This window comes from Thermomyces dupontii, assembly GCF_041956625.1.
Source record: "Thermomyces dupontii strain NRRL 2155 unplaced genomic scaffold VTN31scaffold_1, whole genome shotgun sequence".
Lineage (NCBI taxonomy): Eukaryota > Fungi > Ascomycota > Eurotiomycetes > Eurotiales > Trichocomaceae > Thermomyces > Thermomyces dupontii.
Window position 1 is genome coordinate 3,031,327 of NW_027192307.1, and position 19,994 is coordinate 3,051,320.

General features: G+C 57.0%; 7 protein-coding genes across 7 annotated transcripts; 2 read left to right on the forward strand and 5 right to left on the reverse strand.

The window, feature by feature from the left end:
- Positions 1-54: 54 nt before the first annotated feature.
- VTN31DRAFT_1136 (uncharacterized protein) lies at positions 55-1,783 on the reverse strand (the record flags this gene model as incomplete). Its single annotated transcript, XM_069401160.1, has 4 exons — positions 55-94; positions 147-1,168; positions 1,573-1,674; positions 1,766-1,783. 4 exons carry the CDS (start codon positions 1,781-1,783, stop codon positions 55-57), a joined length of 1,182 nt encoding a protein of 393 aa, XP_069263992.1.
- Positions 1,784-2,444: 661 nt separating this feature from the next.
- VTN31DRAFT_1137 (uncharacterized protein) lies at positions 2,445-4,295 on the reverse strand (the record flags this gene model as incomplete). Its single annotated transcript, XM_069401161.1, has 1 exon — positions 2,445-4,295. One exon carries the CDS (start codon positions 4,293-4,295, stop codon positions 2,445-2,447), a length of 1,851 nt encoding a protein of 616 aa, XP_069263993.1.
- Positions 4,296-4,799: 504 nt separating this feature from the next.
- Positions 4,800-7,160, forward strand: VTN31DRAFT_1138 (uncharacterized protein; the record flags this gene model as incomplete). The annotated part of the gene is made up of 3 exons (XM_069401162.1): positions 4,800-5,157; positions 5,206-5,292; positions 5,353-7,160. 3 exons carry the CDS (start codon positions 4,800-4,802, stop codon positions 7,158-7,160), a joined length of 2,253 nt encoding a protein of 750 aa, XP_069263994.1.
- An 838-nt stretch (positions 7,161-7,998) lies between these two features.
- VTN31DRAFT_1139 (uncharacterized protein) lies at positions 7,999-9,686 on the forward strand (the record flags this gene model as incomplete). Its single annotated transcript, XM_069401163.1, has 5 exons — positions 7,999-8,051; positions 8,116-8,307; positions 8,363-8,835; positions 8,904-9,486; positions 9,548-9,686. The coding sequence occupies 5 exons, from the start codon at positions 7,999-8,001 to the stop codon at positions 9,684-9,686; spliced, it is 1,440 nt and encodes a 479-aa protein (XP_069263995.1).
- A 61-nt stretch (positions 9,687-9,747) lies between these two features.
- Positions 9,748-10,557, reverse strand: VTN31DRAFT_1140 (uncharacterized protein; the record flags this gene model as incomplete). The annotated part of the gene is made up of 2 exons (XM_069401165.1): positions 9,748-9,843; positions 9,907-10,557. The coding sequence occupies 2 exons, from the start codon at positions 10,555-10,557 to the stop codon at positions 9,748-9,750; spliced, it is 747 nt and encodes a 248-aa protein (XP_069263996.1).
- Positions 10,558-10,833: 276 nt separating this feature from the next.
- Positions 10,834-13,594, reverse strand: VTN31DRAFT_1141 (uncharacterized protein; the record flags this gene model as incomplete). The annotated part of the gene is made up of 4 exons (XM_069401166.1): positions 10,834-11,312; positions 11,376-13,340; positions 13,398-13,499; positions 13,558-13,594. 4 exons carry the CDS (start codon positions 13,592-13,594, stop codon positions 10,834-10,836), a joined length of 2,583 nt encoding a protein of 860 aa, XP_069263997.1.
- Positions 13,595-14,236: 642 nt separating this feature from the next.
- Positions 14,237-19,684, reverse strand: VTN31DRAFT_1142 (DNA-directed RNA polymerase II subunit RPB1; the record flags this gene model as incomplete). Its single annotated transcript, XM_069401167.1, has 4 exons — positions 14,237-19,144; positions 19,220-19,290; positions 19,345-19,501; positions 19,556-19,684. The coding sequence occupies 4 exons, from the start codon at positions 19,682-19,684 to the stop codon at positions 14,237-14,239; spliced, it is 5,265 nt and encodes a 1,754-aa protein (XP_069263998.1).
- Between the last annotated feature and the right edge of the window lie 310 nt (positions 19,685-19,994).

Sequence of the window (19,994 nt, forward strand, 5' to 3'; positions counted from 1 at the left end):
GTTTACATCTAAAAGGGTGTATGTAGAAGACATGGGGTCGGAAGAGGAATGCAACTACCATTCAAACTCACCCTGTGCCTTGTGGAAAACGTACCTGAAGCCGGTCAGCAGTCTACGCCGTAGTAACAACAGCCGATGGTACTCACTCTTTGCCCCCGGTGGAGAGAATCCCGTCCTTGAGGGTGCACTTCCACTTGTTCTTCACACGCTGCACTTTGTCGTACGTGCACAGCATCACCTGCCCAATGGCATCCTCACCGTCTTGGTCCTCGTTCGCCAGATCATCCGGATCATCCAGGTCCGAATTGATCGCGTCCTCGTCGTCTTCATCTGGACCGTCGTGCGCGGCCGGCCCCGACGACGTCTCCCTGCGTCGCGACAGGGTGGACGATGGTTGTTCGTCCAATGAAGTCAGCAGTCCACCACCCTCCAGGCTCAGCGACTGCAATCGCAGCCGCTCCATGAGCAAGCGATCGGCCTCGCCATTAAACCGACGGGCTGCTTCTCGACGCCGCGCAACCTCCGCTTTCCACGAAGCGAGGGCTTCCTCACGCGAGCCGTCGCTAGCACCATCCGTCTGCGGAGGCTGGTACGGCATTCGCTGCGGCTGCTGCGACTGCTGCGGCTGCTGATGCTGCGCCGTGACGTACTGGTAATTGTACGGCCTGACGTCTGGTGGAACGGAGGCGGGCGGCTGTGCGTTCGGTGGACGCTGCTGTCCCGGCAGTGACAGGGCCGCCTGACCCTGTGCCTGGAGCTGACTTACTGAGTTTGCCGCGGCGGGTCCATACTTGGATTGGAGGTTATTCACGGCCCGTTCGCGGGCAACTGCCTGCGCATTGGTCATGGTCTGCGGAATCGTAGTCACCGGCGGCAACCCATTGACCCCAGGCTCGGTCTTGATCTGCGGCTGTGAGACTTGAATATGGCCGGGGATGCTGCCGACGTTATGGCTGACGGGCGGTTCGGTGGCGGGAAGGTGTTGCGACGGCTGGGAGGTCGTCTGCAACTGCTGAAGAGCGGGGGTCTGCTGAGGGGCATTGGACGGGACAGTGGTCATGGGCGGGAGGATGGGGTGGGAAGGCTGCGAAGGGGGAGGGGTTGGCTGCAGCGGAGGATCCCAGGGGAAATGAGCGACGCCTAGCGAGGAAAGCTTCTGCTGCCAACTCTGGGCGAAGAAGTCAGCAAAGCGTGTTCAATCATCATTGGCAGTGGAAGAAGACGGTGATTGGCTGGGGGCCGGTGATCAGGTAAGCAATGGGTTGTGTTGGGGGTTGGGGCGGCGGATATAAAGCCGGAAAGTCCCAGGGTGGCTCCTTCCCAAAATCCTGGAAAAACCCCGCCTTGGCCTCCCTCTGCCGGAGGGAGAGATGACTCACCCAGCGAGGAGAGACCAAGCAAGAAGAGGATCTCATCGCCTCCAACTGGGACAGAAAAAGGGAATGTTTGAGTGAAAACGACGGAAGAGAGAAGCCATGGATTGATTTGGGAATGGGAAACAAGATGCGGTGTTGTGTCTACAGATGAAAAACTGCACGAGGCTGCCAACAAAAAAGGGAACTCAATACGAACCGTTCGCATCTCCTCGAGGGTCTGTTGATCAACTCCCCCTTCCTCAAAGTCGACCTGCGACGCCGCGCATACTTCCTGGATGACATGATCATATACCGTGCCCTGGACATCTCCCGGATCAGCCGAGTGATCAGGAGAAGTAAAGGACTCGGCACGCAGGAAACAGGCAGGCCGGCAGGAGACAATCACTCACCACCTGCGAGTTGGACATGGTGATCCAAGAAGGGACGTTGCGAAGGGCGGTCTTCAGCCGACGCTCGTAGATGCGAACTTAGGTATTAGGTATATGCTAGTGTAGTAGATAGTAGAGAGGAGAGAGATGGAGGCGGGAGCCTCCGACAACGGCGGAATCGTGCCTCAGTTCCTCCTGACCCTGAGTTTTCCTTCTTCGTAGCGATCGTGCGATTCTCCTTCTGGACTCTGCTGTACGAATCGAGATGATGGAGAGGGGGCTAGCCCGGCGACTTGGCTGGTCTTGGAGGTGAAGTCTCGGGAGTTGAATGAGGCAAAGTCGCCATCACCGGGCGGAATTGCTCTAGGTGTAGCCTAGAATTAGTCAGCAAAGTCTTGGCATCCGCATGCTTTGGCTCATACTGCACACCCCTTTATCAAAAGTTGCCGTTCAGCCCTAAGCTTCGAGTTTTCCCATCCTAACGTCGTGACAAGGATCTGAAGCCGAATGTCGACTCTAGTTCAAGCAAATATGATCGATTGATTACTATGCCCTGAACTAACATGCAGTCTAAGCTCAGTGAGCGTAATCTTCAACAACAAAGCAAATATCCCGGAACACCAATCCCCGACCGACCAACCCAAATTACCAGATAGGAAGTCCGAACAAATGCAAGAGACAGGATAACAAAACAACAAATCTATCGAATTGTCATGGACTTCGCCATTTGGCCCTTGCTTCCAACACCCCCTTCGCGAGAAGCAGCAGCAGCGGTACCCGGCTTCCGCTCAAATATCTTCCAGAACTTGAGGCTCTCATCGGCGGCCGCCGTGGCGAGCATCTGACCGTCAGGGCTGAGGCAACTGTGCAGAACCCGAGTCTCATGAGCAGGAATCTCAACGTTGCGGATCAGAGTCGGGTAGCTCCAGATGCTCAGGGAGTTGTCGGGGAATCCGCTGGTGCTGACAATCTCGCGGTAGTGGTTGCTCCATCGCAGGCTGGTCACCTGGGAGCCCGTGTCGATGCTATTGGTCCGGGCACCAGTGGTCGTGTTCCAGAAGTGGATGTGACGGTCGTACGAGCCGCCGCCGGTTGCAAGCAGATTGAGCTGCCATGGACACCAGGCAAGGGCCTTGACAGCAGCTCGGTGATTAGTCTTGGTGAATTTGGGCGCACTCAATGACCGAGCATCCCAGATGTTGACCAGATTGTCGTTGCCCCCCGTCGCCAGCTGAGCGCCGTCCGAGCGCCACTCCAGACCGCAGACCTCCGAGGTGTGGGAGACCAGCTCCGCAACCTTGTGCTGCGCGATGCGGACATCATGATTGAACACGAGCCCGCTACGGGCACCTGTCGACAGCGTGTGCTTGGACCATCCCATCACTCCCACGCGAGTGTCGTGACCGAACATGCTCCGCAACTTGGTGCTCTCTTCGACGTCCCAAATCTGGACCTCTCCCGTCCCCAGACCAACGCCGACGTACGCACCGTCACCGCTCCATTTGACGCTGCTGACGTAGGTGTCCGGTGGCGTCTCCAGCAGACAGCTCACGCTTCCCGTGTCTGCCGACCAAATGTAGACGTTGCGCTCGAGACCAATGGCGACTTGGTTGCCGGAGCTCCAGTCCAAGAGATTCAGGTAGTAGTCGTCAAGCAGCCCGGGAGCATCCAGCACCCGCTCGGGCGCTGTCGGAACGCGGCGGCGGAATTGGGCCGACTGAGCACTGCTCGGCTTGAGGGGACGGTTGTATTGAGCCCGCAGGTCAATGGGCTTTGAGGATTCCGGTGGTGGAGGCTTGAAGGCAAGAATGCGTGTGTTCAGGTTCACGCCGCAAGCATTGGCCAGGGAGGATTCATAGGCAACCTTATCAGGAGCTGGCCGTGGATGGGTGCTGCTGGACTCGTTGTCATCGAGGTCCAGGTTCTCCAAGGCGGCAGTCAAATCGTCGTCCGAAGCTCGGCCGCCACCAATGTCGAAGGCACTCGCCGCGTTGGCCAATACGGCAGAACCGTCGTTACCGTTTGACTTGGGGCGCTGGCCTTCTTCGGGTTTCGCGGCTCCCATGGTCGTCAAGCCCTCACTTGCCATGCGGTTCGGGATAAACCGATCGCCTGCATTGTGGGGAATACGGATCGTCGTTTTCGTTGCGCGAGACCGGCTCGTCGCATCCTTGCGCGTGCGCTCCTTGGTTGGGGTGTGATTCGAGGCTGGCCCAGTCCCGGTGAGCGTCCAATCGGAAACCCCCAGCTCGAGGTGCTTTGGGGACCGGCGTGACCGAGCAATGTTGGACTTGGGCGACTCGCGGTAGCTTCGAGACTTGGACTTGGCAAAGTGAGAGGCGAGGTTGCCTCCGTACACCGACTTGTGCGACCCGCGAGAGCCTTCTGCCAAATCACGAGTCGGAGTCTCTGGCTCGGAGTCTTTCGAGTCGTCATCGTCTCTGGTTGGTCTTGCTGGAGATGGGGTCAACGGGAGCCGACCGCCAGCATTCTTTCCAGAGAAAAGACCACGATGAGACTTGACTGGTGTTTTCACTGTAGCTGTCGCCATATGGACGGTCAGGAGTAAACCAATGGACAGACCAGAAGCCGGCTTGCTGGCGCAGAACTATGAAACTGGAGACAGGAATGGCAGGGAAATAGAGTATGATATGCAGTACCAAGCAGATATCCAACTATACAATGCAGTGATAGTGCATATCAGAGTGAGAAAGGCAGAGGAAGATGAGGATGAGAAGAAGAAAAAGGGTGAGACTGAAGCTTCATGGACGAGGAGTAAATAAAGGAGCGGATGATTGCTCCATAGCAACGGACTGCGCTAATCCATTATTGGACTAGCGCGATTATCGCCAAGACGCATTAGTCAAGCGTCAGCCCTAACCGAAAATAGTTTAGCGCCAGTTATGGTTTTGTTTGACCAGTTGGCTTTGAAGAAAAAGACGCCTGAAGTTTCAACGTCGATGCGGATCACGATGATGGCGAATATTCCATGCCGTTAAAAAGCTCGCTGTCAGCATCCCATCAATAGATTCGCCATGTTCCAGTTCTGGCTCTGATGGCGCGGCACTCAGAATCTGCACCCAGCAGCGCATCCGCATTGGCGGCCGACTTCTCTCCGTCCCACGACGGTGGGTCTCACTCTCCGATGTCCTCCGCCTCTTGGACCACCGTTGCTCGATCGCCATACGGCTCTTCGCACCAGATGTCTTCCGCTGCGCTCGCCGTCCCCGACCGCAGCACATACCTGATGCCAACGAGCCCGGGGAAAGGTCGTCGGGGTAGCATTGACTACCGCCCGACTATCAAGAAGGCCGCGGGCAATGTGCCGGCTTGTCTGGTCAATGCCTCCGTGACATACTGCGGGAATGATCAGATCTATGCCTTTGGGGGGTTTGATCAGTATACCGATGAAGGTGAGTATGCACGATTCTGGTAAACAAAACTTTCTAACATCGGGACAGTATACAACCATGTTCTCAGACTTGACCTGAAATCCCTGACATGGGAACTGGTGGACAATTATGGCGATATCCCCGGAGTCCGCATGGGTGTGTCTTTCATGATTTCAACTTTAGAGTTCGCTGTGGACTGATGTGATGGACTCCAAGGACACACTGCTACACTCTATCAAGGAGATAAGCTCATTGTCTTTGGCGGCGAGAATGAGCACCGAGAGTATCTATCCGACATCGTCATTTTCGATATTCCAACTGCGACGTGGACCCAACCCGAAGTGCGCGGTCCTTTCCCGCGGGGCCGGGCTCGCCATGCGGCGGTGATTTACGAAGACAAACTGTTCGTAACGGGTGGGATTACGGGCGACAACAACCTTGTACTGGATGATTTGTGTTACTTGGACCTGAAAACCTGGACCTGGTCGCCAACATGGAGCTTCACGCCCCGGTTCGATCATACTGCTTGGATTTGGGGTGGTCGGCTCTGGATATTTGGCGGTCTCGGCAGCGACATGGAGCGGAGCACAGATTTGTTCTGGCTAGACCTCAAGGGCAGCCCGGTACGAACCAGGAAAAGCATCTTTGACTCTCCGTTGCCATCGTCACATAGCCCTAGTGCCGCGCTTAGTCCAACACGACAATCGACGTCTCGCGCTGGAGGTTATGCTGCAAACTCGGGCAGCGTCCAGATTCGCCCGAACCACCGCACCAAAACCACCGTGCCTGGCGCCGTTTCGTCGGTTAAGTTTCACTCTGGGCCGCATGTTCCCGCTCTTCTCGCGGGCACTCATTTTCACGTGTACACGTCTGGCGCTCTCCTGGACTTGAGCACGCCGTCTGAGACCGTCCGGCCTTCCACATGCAACATGTCGTCCCTGGAGCTAGACTCGTTGCGCTGGCAACGGCTGGCAGACGGCAAGGAAATCTTCCGGCCGGGATATCGCTGGCATTACTCTGCTGTGAATGAGAACGGAACTAAAGTGTGGCTGCTGGGCAGTGTAGTCAGCGGGGCTGGTGGTTCGCTCGGCCTCATCGACGATAATACGTTAGATCAAGTGATGTTTCTTGATCTGGAGAAGTACGGACTGCTAGGCAACGACCTTGTGTTGGAAATGTCTGAGCAGAACCGGATTCTGGCGTCTGAACGCCCGATGGCTCCCCAGCAGCGAAGTCTAGGTGCGGACTTGCTCGCCGTGTTTGATCAGCCACCGGAGACGGGCAGTGGGACGGACTTCATCATCACGGCCGAGAAGGACGAGAAAGAGCCTGGCGAGGACAGCACAGCCGAGTCGCCAGCGCAGTCACCAACGCAAACGACGTTTCTCTCCCCGACGGCGCCCACATCTCCTCCGATCCACGTGCACCGGTTCATTTTGCAGGCGCGTTGGCCGCACTTTAAGCGTCTGTACTCAGCGCAGATGGCCGAGTATCACACCAAGCGGATGCACATCCCGGAGCCGTACTCGGTGGTCCGTGCGTTTCTATACTATCTCTACAGTGACAGCATCTCGGACCATCCGACGTACTGCACGAGCATCCTGGATGTGGCCGGCATGTTGGTCATGGCCCACCTATACGACATGCCGAAGCTGCAGCTGCTCTGCGTGCATCGGCTGAGCCGTGAGCTCGACGTGCAGAACGCGGCCATCATCTGGGAGAAAGCCGGACGCGCCAACGAGCCGTGGTTGCGACGGCGCGCGGCTCAGTTCTGCTTGGCGAACTGGGGTCGCGTGGTTCGGACGGCGGGGTTCCGGTCGCTGAGCCGGCAGAGCATCATCGAGCTGTGCGAGGTGGTCGACATGGGGGCGCGGATCGTCGGGAGTTCCGATCTGGATCCAGTCGACGCGATGACCGACGATTCTGCGTTGGAGTCGAAACACCGCCCGCTCAGCGGAAGCGTTGCGATTGATGAGGCGGAGGAGTTTGAGGATGAGGAGGATGGGATGGAACTCTCGGCATGATACTCTTTTCTGACTACGGAGTACGAGTACGGAGGACTATTGTATTCGGATTTCTTTCAGAGGTTGCATTACAGATTGGCGCTTGGGATTGGCTACATTCAGGGCAGGTCTGGTCACCAAAGGAATACATTGCATGCTTCACATGGATAGTAGTATTCTAGAAAGAGTTCTCTTCATGAGCCTCATTATTATTAGTTCATATTTACCAGCTTGGAGCTCAGGGCAGGGCGAGATCTGCGGGGTTCTCATCTATAATTTTCAATACGACTTGTTCTTATGCCAAGACCGTATTTAGCCTATTTGCGAAGCAGATCCTGCCAATCAAAGTCCATAGAAAGCCAAGGTCCATCTTGAAACTTACTAGCGAGCTGTTCCTTGTGAAATTTTCCCTGGATCAGCTTCGTTGCCGTATTTCAACTTACTAAATTTAGTTAGCGTATGAGTGGCCGATCCACGTGCCTTGCGGGGAATGTCTCTCCCATTATATACGCGGATACACCGCGGAGTGTCGGCCAACAGGTAAACCTACCGCCGAGGCTCCGGATCGTTGAATCATGATCAAATGACACGTTCGTAAGTTAGTTTCATAGGACCGTTGAAGGCTTGAAGCTCTCCACTCCGGCGGCCTCTCCGTCATCTTTGCGGGCCACGGCTATGGCGGCCCCCATGGAAAAAAATGTCCGTGCCTACGGATGGAGCTTTGAGCTCTGATTTCCAGTCATGCCGAGAACCAGCGGGATATAAAAAGAGAAGAAGAGACCTCTCGAATTCTTGTTTCCCAGAGTTCAATTGAGTCAATTTGTAGAGACGAGTTAAGATCCGAAGAGCAACAAGCACAATGACCACCGCAACTCTGCCGCCGGATTTCCGCTGGGGCTTTGCGACGGCCAGGTGAGGACCTTGCAGGAGCTTGGAGCTCCGGACGATGCACAAGTTAACGAGTGATGCCCTACAGCTACCAGATTGAAGGCGCCTACAATGAAGATGGCCGGCTGCCATCCATCTGGGACACCTTCAGCAAGACCCCCGACAAGGTCGAGGACGGGACCAACGGCGACGTTGCCTGCGACTCGTACCATCGCTTGGAGGAGGACGTTGCGCTCCTGAAGTCGTACGGTGCGCAGGTCTACCGGTTCTCGATTGCATGGTGAGTATTGCACCATCCTTGCTGTTGATTATTTCCTGGCTGATTCATATGGAAGGCCCCGCGTCATCCCCCTCGGCGGCCGCAACGACCCCATCAACGAGAAAGGTCTGGAGTACTACTCGAAGTTGGTCGACGCGCTGCTCGCCGCGGGCATTGAGCCCGTCGTGACGCTGTACCACTGGGATCTGCCCGATGAGCTGTACCGGCGGTACCGCGGCCCGCTGAACAAGGAAGAATTCGTTGCCGACTTCACGCGGTATGCGCGAGTCGTGTTCGATGCGCTGGGCCCGCGCGTCAAGAAGTGGATCACGTTCAACGAGCCGTGGTGCATTTCTGTGCTGGGCTACAACACGGGCAAGCATGCGCCCGGCCGCACCAGTGACCGCAAGCTGAGCCCCGAGGGCGACGGCTCGCGTGAGCCGTGGATCGTCGGGCATACACTGCTGGTGGCACATGGGACGGTGGTTGACATTTACCGGAGGGAGTATAAGGAGAAGCATGGGGGAGAAATCGGAATCACGCTGAACGGTACCCTCCATTTCCACTCCCACGCCTTCCCAACAAAAGTGGTTAGAGTCTGGGCCTGACGAGAGTAGGTGACTGGGCCGAACCATGGGACCCCGAAGACCCTCGCGACATCGAGGCCTGCACCCGCAAGATCGAATTCGCCATCTCCTGGTTCGCCGACCCGATCTACCACGGCAAATACCCGGACAGCATGCGGAAACAGCTCGGCGACCGACTCCCCACCTTCACCGACGAGGAAATCGCCCTGGTCAAAGGCAGCAACGACTTCTACGGCATGAACCACTACTGCGCCAACTACATCCGGCATCGTGACGGTGAGCCCGCCGAGGACGATGTCGCGGGCAACCTCGACCACTTGTTCGAGGACAAGTTCGGCAATTCCATCGGCCCCGAGTCCAACTGCCCCTGGCTGCGGCCCCATGCTCCGGGCTTCCGTAAACTGCTCAAGTGGCTTGCGGACCGGTATGGGAACCCGAAGATCTATGTCACGGAGAACGGGACCAGCGTCAAGGGCGAGAATGATATGCCGCTGGATCAGCTGCTGGATGATAAGTTCCGGCAGCAGTATTACCGGGATTATATCGGGGCGTTGGTCGAGGCTGCGAACGAGGGAGTCAATGTTAAGATGTATCTGGCATGGAGTTTGTTGGAGTACGTACCCCCTTTCCCCCCAGCCCCCCGCTTACTGGCAGGTCGATGCTGACATGAGCAGCAACTTTGAGTGGTCCGAAGGATACCAATCCCGCTTCGGCGTCACATTCGTCGACTACAAGAATGGGCAGAAGCGCATCCCCAAGAAGAGCGCCTCGGTGGTCCGCGAGTTGTTTGAAAAGTACATTCGCAAGGAGTGATTCATCCATCATGATCCGTCATTATTAGTATAGTATACATCACGAGAATATGACTTTAGTTCTAACCTGGCCTGATCCACCGCTGACCCTCCTTATCATACCCTATAAGACCCAGATCAATCCGTAAGTTCTCCAGCATCATATCCATTGTAAAGGTCTCCTATCTCGTCAGTCATCCCATCCACCCTGCCACTGTCACCACCCCCATCAAAACACTTACCTCATCCTCCCCATTCTCCTCGTCCTCCTCTTCTTCTTCTTCCCCACCACCCTTCTCATCACGATCCGTATCAGGATCCAGGCCCCCTTCATCATCATCCACCCACTCCTCCCTCACCCTCTTCAATCTCTCCTTTTCCTTCCTCCTCCAAACCCTCACCCCGCCCATCCTCTCCACTCTGTCCCGCGCATACGGAAACAACTCCTCCGCCACATCCTGGCTGATCCGTCGCCACTTCTCGATCAGTCCGCGCAGTTCCTCATCGCGGCCGGAGCGCTCAATGCGTAGTGCCTGCTGCGCGGTATCGAGCTCGGACCGCAGGGAGAGTAGACGGGCGTGGAGGGCGGCGTGCTGTTTCTGGAGATCGTTGAGGCTAGTAGCATTGACATTGTCGATTAACTTTGTCAAAGGTGCTGCTGTTGCTGTCGTGGTGGGTTTGTTGTTGTTCGTAGAGGTGGATTGGGTGGTGGTTGTGGTGGTTGTGGGAGGAGGAGGAGGACGGATGAGGGGGGATTTAAATGGACGGAGGAGGGTTGCTGATGTTGAGGTTGATGAGGGAAAAGGTCGCTTTCGTGGGTTTGGGTTTGGTCTCTGGGGTTGTTTCTGCTCTTGCGTTTCGGCGTGTTGATCGTCTTCCTTTTGCTCGGTCATTTTGGCATTCGGTCTTGGTCAATGTGAGTGGGATTGAGATGTTGAATGTTGTTGGAAAGTGGAAGTTTTGTGAAGCTCCCCAGCTTATCGGAGCTTTGTTGATAGATGATAAGCTGATAAGATAGAGCTATCTTATCGGTACCTCGGCTTTGGATCTCACAATAACTTGGTAGGTACTTACTACCTATGTTATTTGATGCACGTCTAAATTCATGACAGAATAAAGTACACTCTAATAAACATTAACATGAACAAAAATCAAACGCGAAATATCAATCAATGCCCAATTCCCCCCGCAACCCACTGCGCAAATTCCGGCTGCCCTGGCCGAGGGAATAGTCCCCGATCACCATCATTATCTCCCTGCGCGTCACGATTCTGCTCCTGCTGATCCTGACCCTGATTCTGGTTCGGATTATTATTATTTTGTTGTTGTTGTTGTTGCTGTTGCTGCTGCTGCTGTCGATTCCGTTGCTGCTGTCGCATATACACCAAAACAAGCAACATCGCAGCCAGCCCCGCGATGATCAACCCCTCCAGCACGCCCTCGTCAATATCGAGGTCCAGCTCATCGTACACCCCGGTGTCATCACCAAGGCGACCGCCCGTGCCGCCGCCGAGGTCCTCCGCATTGCCCCCGGGTTGTTGGCCGCCTTCACGGCCGTAGAGCTGCGCGCGGTACATCGCTTCTTCCTCCTCGTCGTTTTCGAGGAAGGCGATGATCCATTCTTGGAATGAGCGGGAGGGTTTATTTTCTACAATTGACACTTTAGCTTCAGCATATTAATCAGACTGGAAGGGGTTAAGAATGAACTCACCCTTTTCATCACGAATCGGATTCACGCTTCCTCGCGTGATGCGGTTCCAGAAATGCCGGATCCGCAGCTTCATCAGGCTGAGCTTGACTGGCAGGTAGGCTTCCTGGTTCGTCTCCAGCGCCAGGTCGTAGTACCGCTTCGCCATGTGAAAGTCCTGCTCGACCGCGATGCCGTTCTCGTGCATCCACCCCAGATTCCAATACGCCTGCGCGCTGTGGTGCGCCTCTGCCGCCGTGTGGTAGCACGTCGAGGCCTTTTCCGGATCTGGGGCCGTGCCCATCCCGGCAAGATAGTAGTCGCCCATTTTAACCAGTGAGTCCACGTTGGACTGCCGCGCGGAGCGTGTCCAGTAGATGAGTGCCAGGGCCGCGTTGCGCAGGAGTGTTGAAGAGGACTGTCGTCGCCGTCCCGTCACCCATGATATCACCCGGTCCAGCGACAGCACCGACCGCTGCTCGTCCAGCAGATATGCCACATTGGCCTGCGCACTCTCGTAACCTTGCTCCGCAGCCATCAGCGCGCCGATCAGCGCCGTCTCCCGGTCCCCTCGCTCGAACGCGGCATTGGCCTCGCCGAACGCCGAGTGTAGCTCCTCCGCCCGCTCGGCGACCATCTTGTAGTACGCCGCTGCGATGCCGCAGTGCCGCTCCCGGCCTACTCCATTGTGTGCCATCTCCGCCAGATAGTAAAACGCCTCCATCCAACCCCAGCGCGCCGCCAGCTCAAAGTATTTGCTGGCGGCCTGCACGTCGCCCTGGTCCAGAAACAGCGCGCCCAGCCTGATCTGCGACGCGGGAAAGTCCTGGTCCGCCGCCGACTTGAAGTACGACGCCGCCTTGAACGCGTCCTGCGGCACGCCGTAGCCGTGCAGGTACATCAGCCCGATCTGGTGCTGGCACAGCGTGTCGCCATTCGCCAGCCCCCGCTTGAACCACGCCATCGCCGTGCCGAAGTTCTGCTCAACCCCTTCGCCGCGCAGGTACATCGTCCCAATATGACCCGCCGCCTTGGCGGCCACCTTGTCGATCCCGCTCGGATGGTTGGCCAGAATGGACCCATCTTTGGCCCAGTAGCGCTTCGCCACCGCCTTGAAGTACTTCATTGCTTTGCGGAAGTTGCGCGGCAGATCCCGCGCGCCGTCGTAGTACATCTTTCCCAGACTAAAAGTGGCTTTGACCTCGCCTTTCTTGGACATGAGATCCAAATACTCCAGCACATCCTCCAGATTCGCCTCCGTGCTGGAATGCGGGCTGTCCCGGATCGCATTGGGCCCGGAGCTCGACGCGCTGGCGCCCTCGCCGTACACGCCGCCCTCCTCATCCGCCCAGTGGTACGCCTCGCGCGCCAACGTGCGGCCACCGGGCGGACCGGACCGATAAAACTCAATAGCCTTATCCGCCACTCTCTTGTAGTAATGCGTCGCGCGCTCACAGTCCCGCGCCGTGCCGATACCCGCATGATGCCGGAACGCGAGTGTCATCTCCGACCGGACATTCCCTTGCTCTGCCGCAAACGTATGGTACAGCTGCGCCTTGGCCTGGTCTCGCTCGACCGCTCCGCCGATGCCGGTCGCATACATGAATCCCAGCATATACTGCGCCGTACTATTCCCGTTCAACGCCGCCAGATCGGAATACCATCGAAACGCCTCCGTAAAATTCCGCGGGTGCGTGAAGTTGCCGTGGAAATTCATCTCCGCCAGCAGGAACATCGCGTCCGGGTTCTGCGCCTCCGTAGCGACAGCCTCCAGCTCCGTCACAACCTTTGACAGCACCGGATCGATCCTTGCTGTCGAGCGGGCAGCGCTACTCGACAGGTCGTCGAGCGGAGGGCCGTTCATGAATAAGATATGGAACGCTTGTTTCGCATAGTGGAGCGTGTGCCCGAGAAGTCCCGAAGGTCGTTCGCTTGGTGCGGCGGTCGTTTCTAGCTCGCGGAGGGTGCGCAGGGCGGATTCCACGGCATCTCCATCAACTCCGTCAGCATATTGTTGCTTTGAGTTCCTCGAAGAGTTGGTGGTACCTGAGCCGTCCCAATCGGACCCTGTCCCATCATGATCTGCGCCTGGAGCGGATTCGGAGGAGTCCGCACTTTGACACGCAATCAGAGTTGCTTGCGACCAGACTGCGATGTTTATCCTATGAGTAACGCTGAGCATTCGAAAGCGCTACGGAGTACATACCAAGGAGCGGCAGAATCAGCCGCCGCCAGGACTTCATTGTTGCTACTGATGCAGCAGGCGGGGATTTCTATTGCGCAAAGAGCATCATGTCCGTGGAAAATCGGGAAATCATGATCACGAGGTCGATGACTGTCGACTAATAAGAGGGTTTGAACTGGACACTTGTACAGATGCTCGTTGATGTTGTAACCTGGTCGGAGCTGAGTTACGAGTTATAACTCGGCATTTACTATCACTGTTATATAATGGATATACTGGGGCAATCAACGCATCAACTGTCATCAACTACACGGCGATGAGAAGATCAAATCAAACACACTGTATTGTCCTGACCACGTCGCAACCTGTGTACATGAACCTCAACAATCGCACAAATACAGCAACTGACCAAGCAGCAGCTTCGTATGGATGCATGCATGAATCAAAGCAAACAACAATCTCTGAACTCCAGGCTATCGAAGGGCTGGGGCATCTCGGTAATTTTTTTTTGAATGAACCCATAACAGCACAGTCAAGGAGGAAAAAATATCGCGGGATATTAACGGTCTTCCGCTGCAATCATGACAATAAACATCGAATCCATAAACGAGTCACTTCCCCAAACAAGGTGTAATGACAACACGATCGAAAAACAGACAAACTCGTAGTGGTACAAATCAGGATATATTCAGCCAGCGTCCTACTGTCGAGGCGACGTCGGACTGTAGGCCGGAGAGGTCGGACTGTATCGAGGGGACGTAGGACTGTACCGCGGCGATGTCGGGCTGTACCGCGGTGACGTCGGGCTGTAGCGAGGCGACGTCGGTGAGCCAGCAAGGTTGGGCGACGTCGGCGAATAGTTCTCCGGACTCGTCGGCGACCACGCAGGGGACGCCGGCGAGTACTTGGGAGAAGTCGGCGAGGTCGGCGAGAAATGTCGACCAACGCCGCCGATCGCCGGGCTGGTCGGGCTGTAGCTCGGGGACGTCGGGCTAAAGGCAGGCGACGCCGGACTGAAGCTGGGCGACGCCGGACTGTAGCTCGGCGACGTCGGAGAGAAGCCGGGAGACGTGGGCGAGTATGTCGGCGAGGATGGCGACGCCTGCGCATAGCTAGGTGACGTTGGTGAGTAGGCGGGCGACGTCGGTGCAAATGACGGGCTGGCCGGAGAGAATCCAGGAGACGCCGCGAACCGGGGACTGGTGATGGACATGCCGGGCGAAGTCGGCGAATAGCCCGACGACGGAGAGAAGCCAGGCGATGCCGGGCTCGTGGGGTTGAACGGACTGCTCGGCGAGTAGCCGCCAGGGCTGGTCGGCGCAGGACTGAAGCCGCTGCCCAGTCCTCCGTACGCGCTGAACCCTCCCGGCGTTTCCGACCCAGCCTGCCGGATCGGAGAGAACTTGGCGTCCGCATCCACAATGCCCATGTAACCACCCTCGACCATTGGCGAGCCGGTGTCGTACGGCGTTGCACCACCTTCGCCCATGACACCGTCCTTGGCGCCCACCATGCCCATGCCGGCGTTGTTCGACACCACCGTGTTGAGCATGTTCTGGTCGAGATACACGTCGAACTCGCCCGTGCCCGCGGGGGCCAGCTGACCGAGAATGAGATTTTCCGACACGCCACGGCAGTCGTCCAGTTCACCGAACGCGGCAGCATCAAGCAGGATCTCGACAGTCTCTTCGAACGAGCACCGCATCAACGCACCATTGTCGGCCCGATTGATACCATGGCGGGTGATAGGCGTCAGATAGCCCCGTGTGGTCATGATGTCGACGAGCAGGGCAATATGGCGATGGTTGACATATGAACCTTCAAAGGCCAGCACCTGCGTGAGCTCCCGCAGCACCGCCGCGCGCGCCGCCTCGATACCAAACACCTCGAATACCTCGATGAACTGATTGGAATATGTGCGCGTGGTGTCAACGCCGGGCACCGCCAGCACGTCGCTCAGAGCGGACCCGCTAGTCTCCAGGACCCATTCGCGGCAGAGCGGATCGGACTTGCTTTGATACAGCGAGCCATCCTCAAGTGTGCGCACCATGCTCTTCTCGTTAATGAAGGCTCGCTCCACGCCAGGGACACCACGCAGGGTCAGCGTGTCCAGCAGGTGCTGCTCCAGCTTCTTCAAGGTCACGTCGTACTCGATGTCATCGTCATCTTCGTCGTCCTTGTAATCCTGGATCTGGCGGATACGGATGACTTGCTCGTCCGCGTTCTCGTCGCTGAAGATGACCGCAATGTCACGAGGATACGCCTCCTTGATCTTCGTGGCCACCTCCTGCACCGTCAGGCCCTTGTCAAGTAGCTTCGGCCGGTTCAAGATGATACGCAGCAGCCACTTCGACTGATGGCTCGAGTCATCGGTCACGTCCTCAGGAATAATGAAGTACGACTCGACCATATCTTTGTCTGCATCGATGACCGTGGACTGGATATCGGGGTCGTAGTAGATCTCAGTCGCTTCGGTCACGGAGCGGAGACTCGTGTGCTCGACCGCGCTGCGCAGCTGTTTGACGGCCTCCTTGTCATGTCGTCGGTGCGGTTCCTGATAAACCGTCATCGACGGAGTCTTGATGTTGGTGGCCACATTGAGAATCTCCTTGATACGAGGCACACCGAGAGTGACGTTCTTGGAGCTGACACCGGCAAAGTGGAACGTATTCAGGGTCATCTGAGTGGCCGGCTCACCGATGGACTGCGCCGCCAACACGCCCACCATCTCACCTGGGTGCGCAGCCGCCTTGGCGAACCGCTGCTCGATGTCTCCCAGGACGTATTCGAATGCCAGCTTGTTCATCGAGTACTGCGTCACGAGCCGACGGAAGGCGAGTTTCGAGCGCACCTGCGCCTTGAACAGCCGCGTGGCGTTCTCCTGCATCTCGCGGGAAATAGGATCATCGCCACGCACAACGACCAACCGATTCAGGAGCTGCTGCACTTGCGGAATCACCTCGGCGGGGTGAAGATCGCTAATCGACCCGTCTTTGATGCCGAAAGTCGTCTTGGCGGACTCCAGGATCCGCTGGACGTTGATGGGCAGCTGCATCATCTCTTCGTCTCCATTGGCGATGCTGCGCAGGAACTCCCGGTCCTCGCAGAGGGCCTCCCACTCCTCATCGAGATACTTCTGCACCTCGATGTCGCCAGCAATCTCGGTGGCCTGCTCCAGGACGTCGGGTCCAAGTGTGTAGTCCGGATCCATCAGGTCCACTCGGAACCGTTCGCGGAATTGCTGGTCGGAGCACCTGATGATGTCGACCCGCTGGTTCTCGATGTGAGCACCATCGAGGCCATCTTCGCCGTACAAGAATTGGATAACATCGCCCAGGGAGTTCCGGACCGTCCCGTCGTACTTCACCATGACTTCTTCCAATGCCTTGACCAACCTTCGCTGGATGTAACCGGTCTCTGCGGTCTTGACAGCGGTATCAATAAGACCCTCGCGACCAGCCATGGCATGGAAGAAGAATTCCGTGGGCGTCAAGCCACGGAGGTACGAATTTTCCACGAAGCCACGCGCGTCCGGGGAGTAATCGTCCTTGGTAAAGTGCGGCAGAGTTCGGTACTTGAATCCGAAAGGAATACGCTTCCCTTCGACTGACTGCTGTCCGACGACAGCCATGATCTGGGAGATGTTGATGGTTGTTCCCTTAGACCCAGAGCGGGCCATCTGGACGGCATTGTTGAGGTCTTTGAGACCCTGCTCCGTAGCACTACCAGCCTCGTCACGAGCGTTGTTCAAGGCACGGGCAACCTTGCTCTCAAACGTCTCACGAATGTTCATACCAGGCAATGGCTCTAGCGTGTTCGCAGTGGCGCTGGCGACAATGGAATCAACTTCCTCCTTGCGAGCGCGCACGGCCGCTTCAATCTTGCGGACGGTCTCCGCATCAGGAATCGTATCACCGATACCGATGGAGAATCCGTTGTGCAGAAGCCAGTAGTTGACGACACGTTGCGTACCGTTAAAGAACTTGATCGCCTGGTCCGGTCCGAACTCGTTGTAGATTATGTGCACGACACCGCCGCCGGAACTTCCGACAGTCTTCTTGGAGAACATGCCGTACATGAGCTGGCCTCCGTGGATGAGCAGACCGTTGTCGTTCAAGGGCGAGAACTTCTCGGACAGCGGCGCCCCATCTTTCTCCACGCGAAGGAGGTTCAACCCCGGCGGAAGGACCATGCTAATGATTTGTTTTCCAGTCCACCGCGGCCGCGGCTTCATGATTGCAGGTGGCGGCATGGTTCCATCCCAATCGGGAACCCACATCATGATATTCATGACCTGCTCGCGCGTGAGGAACACATCCCGCCGGCAGATCTTGTAGATCCCGCAAAGCGAGTCCTGCACGATACCCATGAGTGGACCGTTCCGCTGGGGGGAGACGATGTTCAGAGGCACCATCGCGAGGTGTTGAAGCTCCGCCCGAGACTCCTGACTTTGCGGGACGTGCAAGTTCATCTCATCGCCGTCAAAGTCAGCGTTGTACGGCGTCGTGACGGACAGGTTGAGACGGAAGGTGGAGTAGGGCATCACTTTGACACGGTGTCCCATCATCGACTCCTTGTGCAGAGACGGCTGCCGGTTGAAGAGAATTACGTCGCCGTCCAGGAGATGGCGCTCGACTTTCCATCCGTAGAGAAGCTGACCAGTCTTGCGCGCGAGCCGCAGGTCAATCCGCTCGCCATTGTCTCGGATGATGTATCTGGCGCCGGGATAGATGGTCGGGCCATTGTTGACCAGTTTCTGTAGGAATTCAATGTTGTACGGGGTCACGACCTCCGGGTACGTCAGGATCATCGCCGTGGACTTGGGAATGCCAACCTCGTCCAGCGACAGGTTGGGGTCACCGGTGATGACAGTACGAGCGGAGAAATCGACACGCTTCCCCATCAGGTTCTGACGGAGACGGCCCTCCTTACCCTTTAGACGGGTACGGATGGCTTTGACGGGGCGGTTTGACTTGGTCATGGCCTTAGGCAGCCCCGCTATATCGTTATCCATGTACGTTGCGACGTGGTACTGCAGCAGCGCCTCAAACTCGCGGACTACGTGCTCCGGGGCGCCCTCCTGCTCGCAGCGTTGTAGGTTCTGATTGGCCCGGATGATCTCTGCAAGCTTGAAGGTCAGGTCATCCTCAGCTCGCAACCCGGTTGAACTCCGGCCGTTGATGACACTGGGGCGAACGACGGGAGGGGGAACAAGCAGGACGGTGATGATCATCCACTCAGGGCGCGCATAGTCATTGCTTAGCCCCATGATCCGGACGTCCTCCTGGGAGATACTCCGGAAGATGTTGTAGGCCTGGGCAGCGGTGATGGGCCGCTTCTCGGGCTGCGGAATGTCCGTGTCGTCGTCCATCATGGCGGACTTGTTGGGCTTCCACGTCCCCATGAGGCTCAGGCCTTCGCGGCGGATGACGGGTTGCGCATTGCCACAGCCTCCGTGGCCTTTTGGCTTAGGGCCCTTTTCATTGTATTCTTCGTCCTCCGGAGGGTCGGCTTCACAGATCAAAATATCCTTGGACAGGCGCCAAATCATGTCAAATCGTCGCTTGGGATCCCGTATCCGCAGGGCTTCGAGGAACTTGGGATCGTTCTGACGGGATCACACACATGTTAGCATACTACGCACTGCCAAACTTGATTTGCCATCCCATGAGGGATGACTAACCGTATTGGCCTTGATCTTTCCACAGTTGTGGCAGACGATTTCCAGCAGCTTCTTGGTTTTGTTCAAGAATCCTGTGCGGAGGTGTCAACGTTATCCTCATGCATATCCGCACGGGCGATGCATACCGACGTGGAACACTGGCGTCGCCAGTTCGATGTGGCCAAAATGCCCGGGACATTCCTTCTGGCCCTCTTCGCACGTCTCGCAATAGAACTGCCTCTCAAGAGTTCCAAGTCTCGTGTCGTTGGGACCCTTGGCACGAGGGCGCTGCCGTTGCTCATCCTGCGTCGAAGTTAGCACCGGGGTGCACTCGCGACAAAGAAGCAGCACACTCACCATCGTCTCAGGGTACTCCACATGGACGACGCTCATGCGCTTGATCTCCTCGGGTGACAGGAGACCGAACTGAATCTCCTTCACCGTGCGCAACGGCGCCTTGGAGTAGGGAAAGTAGACGTTCGACATTTTCGACGATGAAGAGTGAGCGAAACGATGGAGAAGGATGAAACGAGCGGTCTAGTCACGGAGAGAAGACGGAGCGACCAAAGGCGCTGCGGCGAACCGGTGGGATCGTCGTAAATCAAGCGCGTGCGTCGCCGCACCGTCGGCGAGGAAGGGAACGAAGAGAAACGGGCTGGCCGAAAAGGCCTCTGGCAACCCTTGCCACGAGGGCGCCCGTTATACCGGCGGACGGGGACCCGGTCGTGGTGAAGATTCCGACGGGGGGAGACTGTGGGAAACCAGGCGGAAAAGCCAGCAAGACGGGACTACCGCG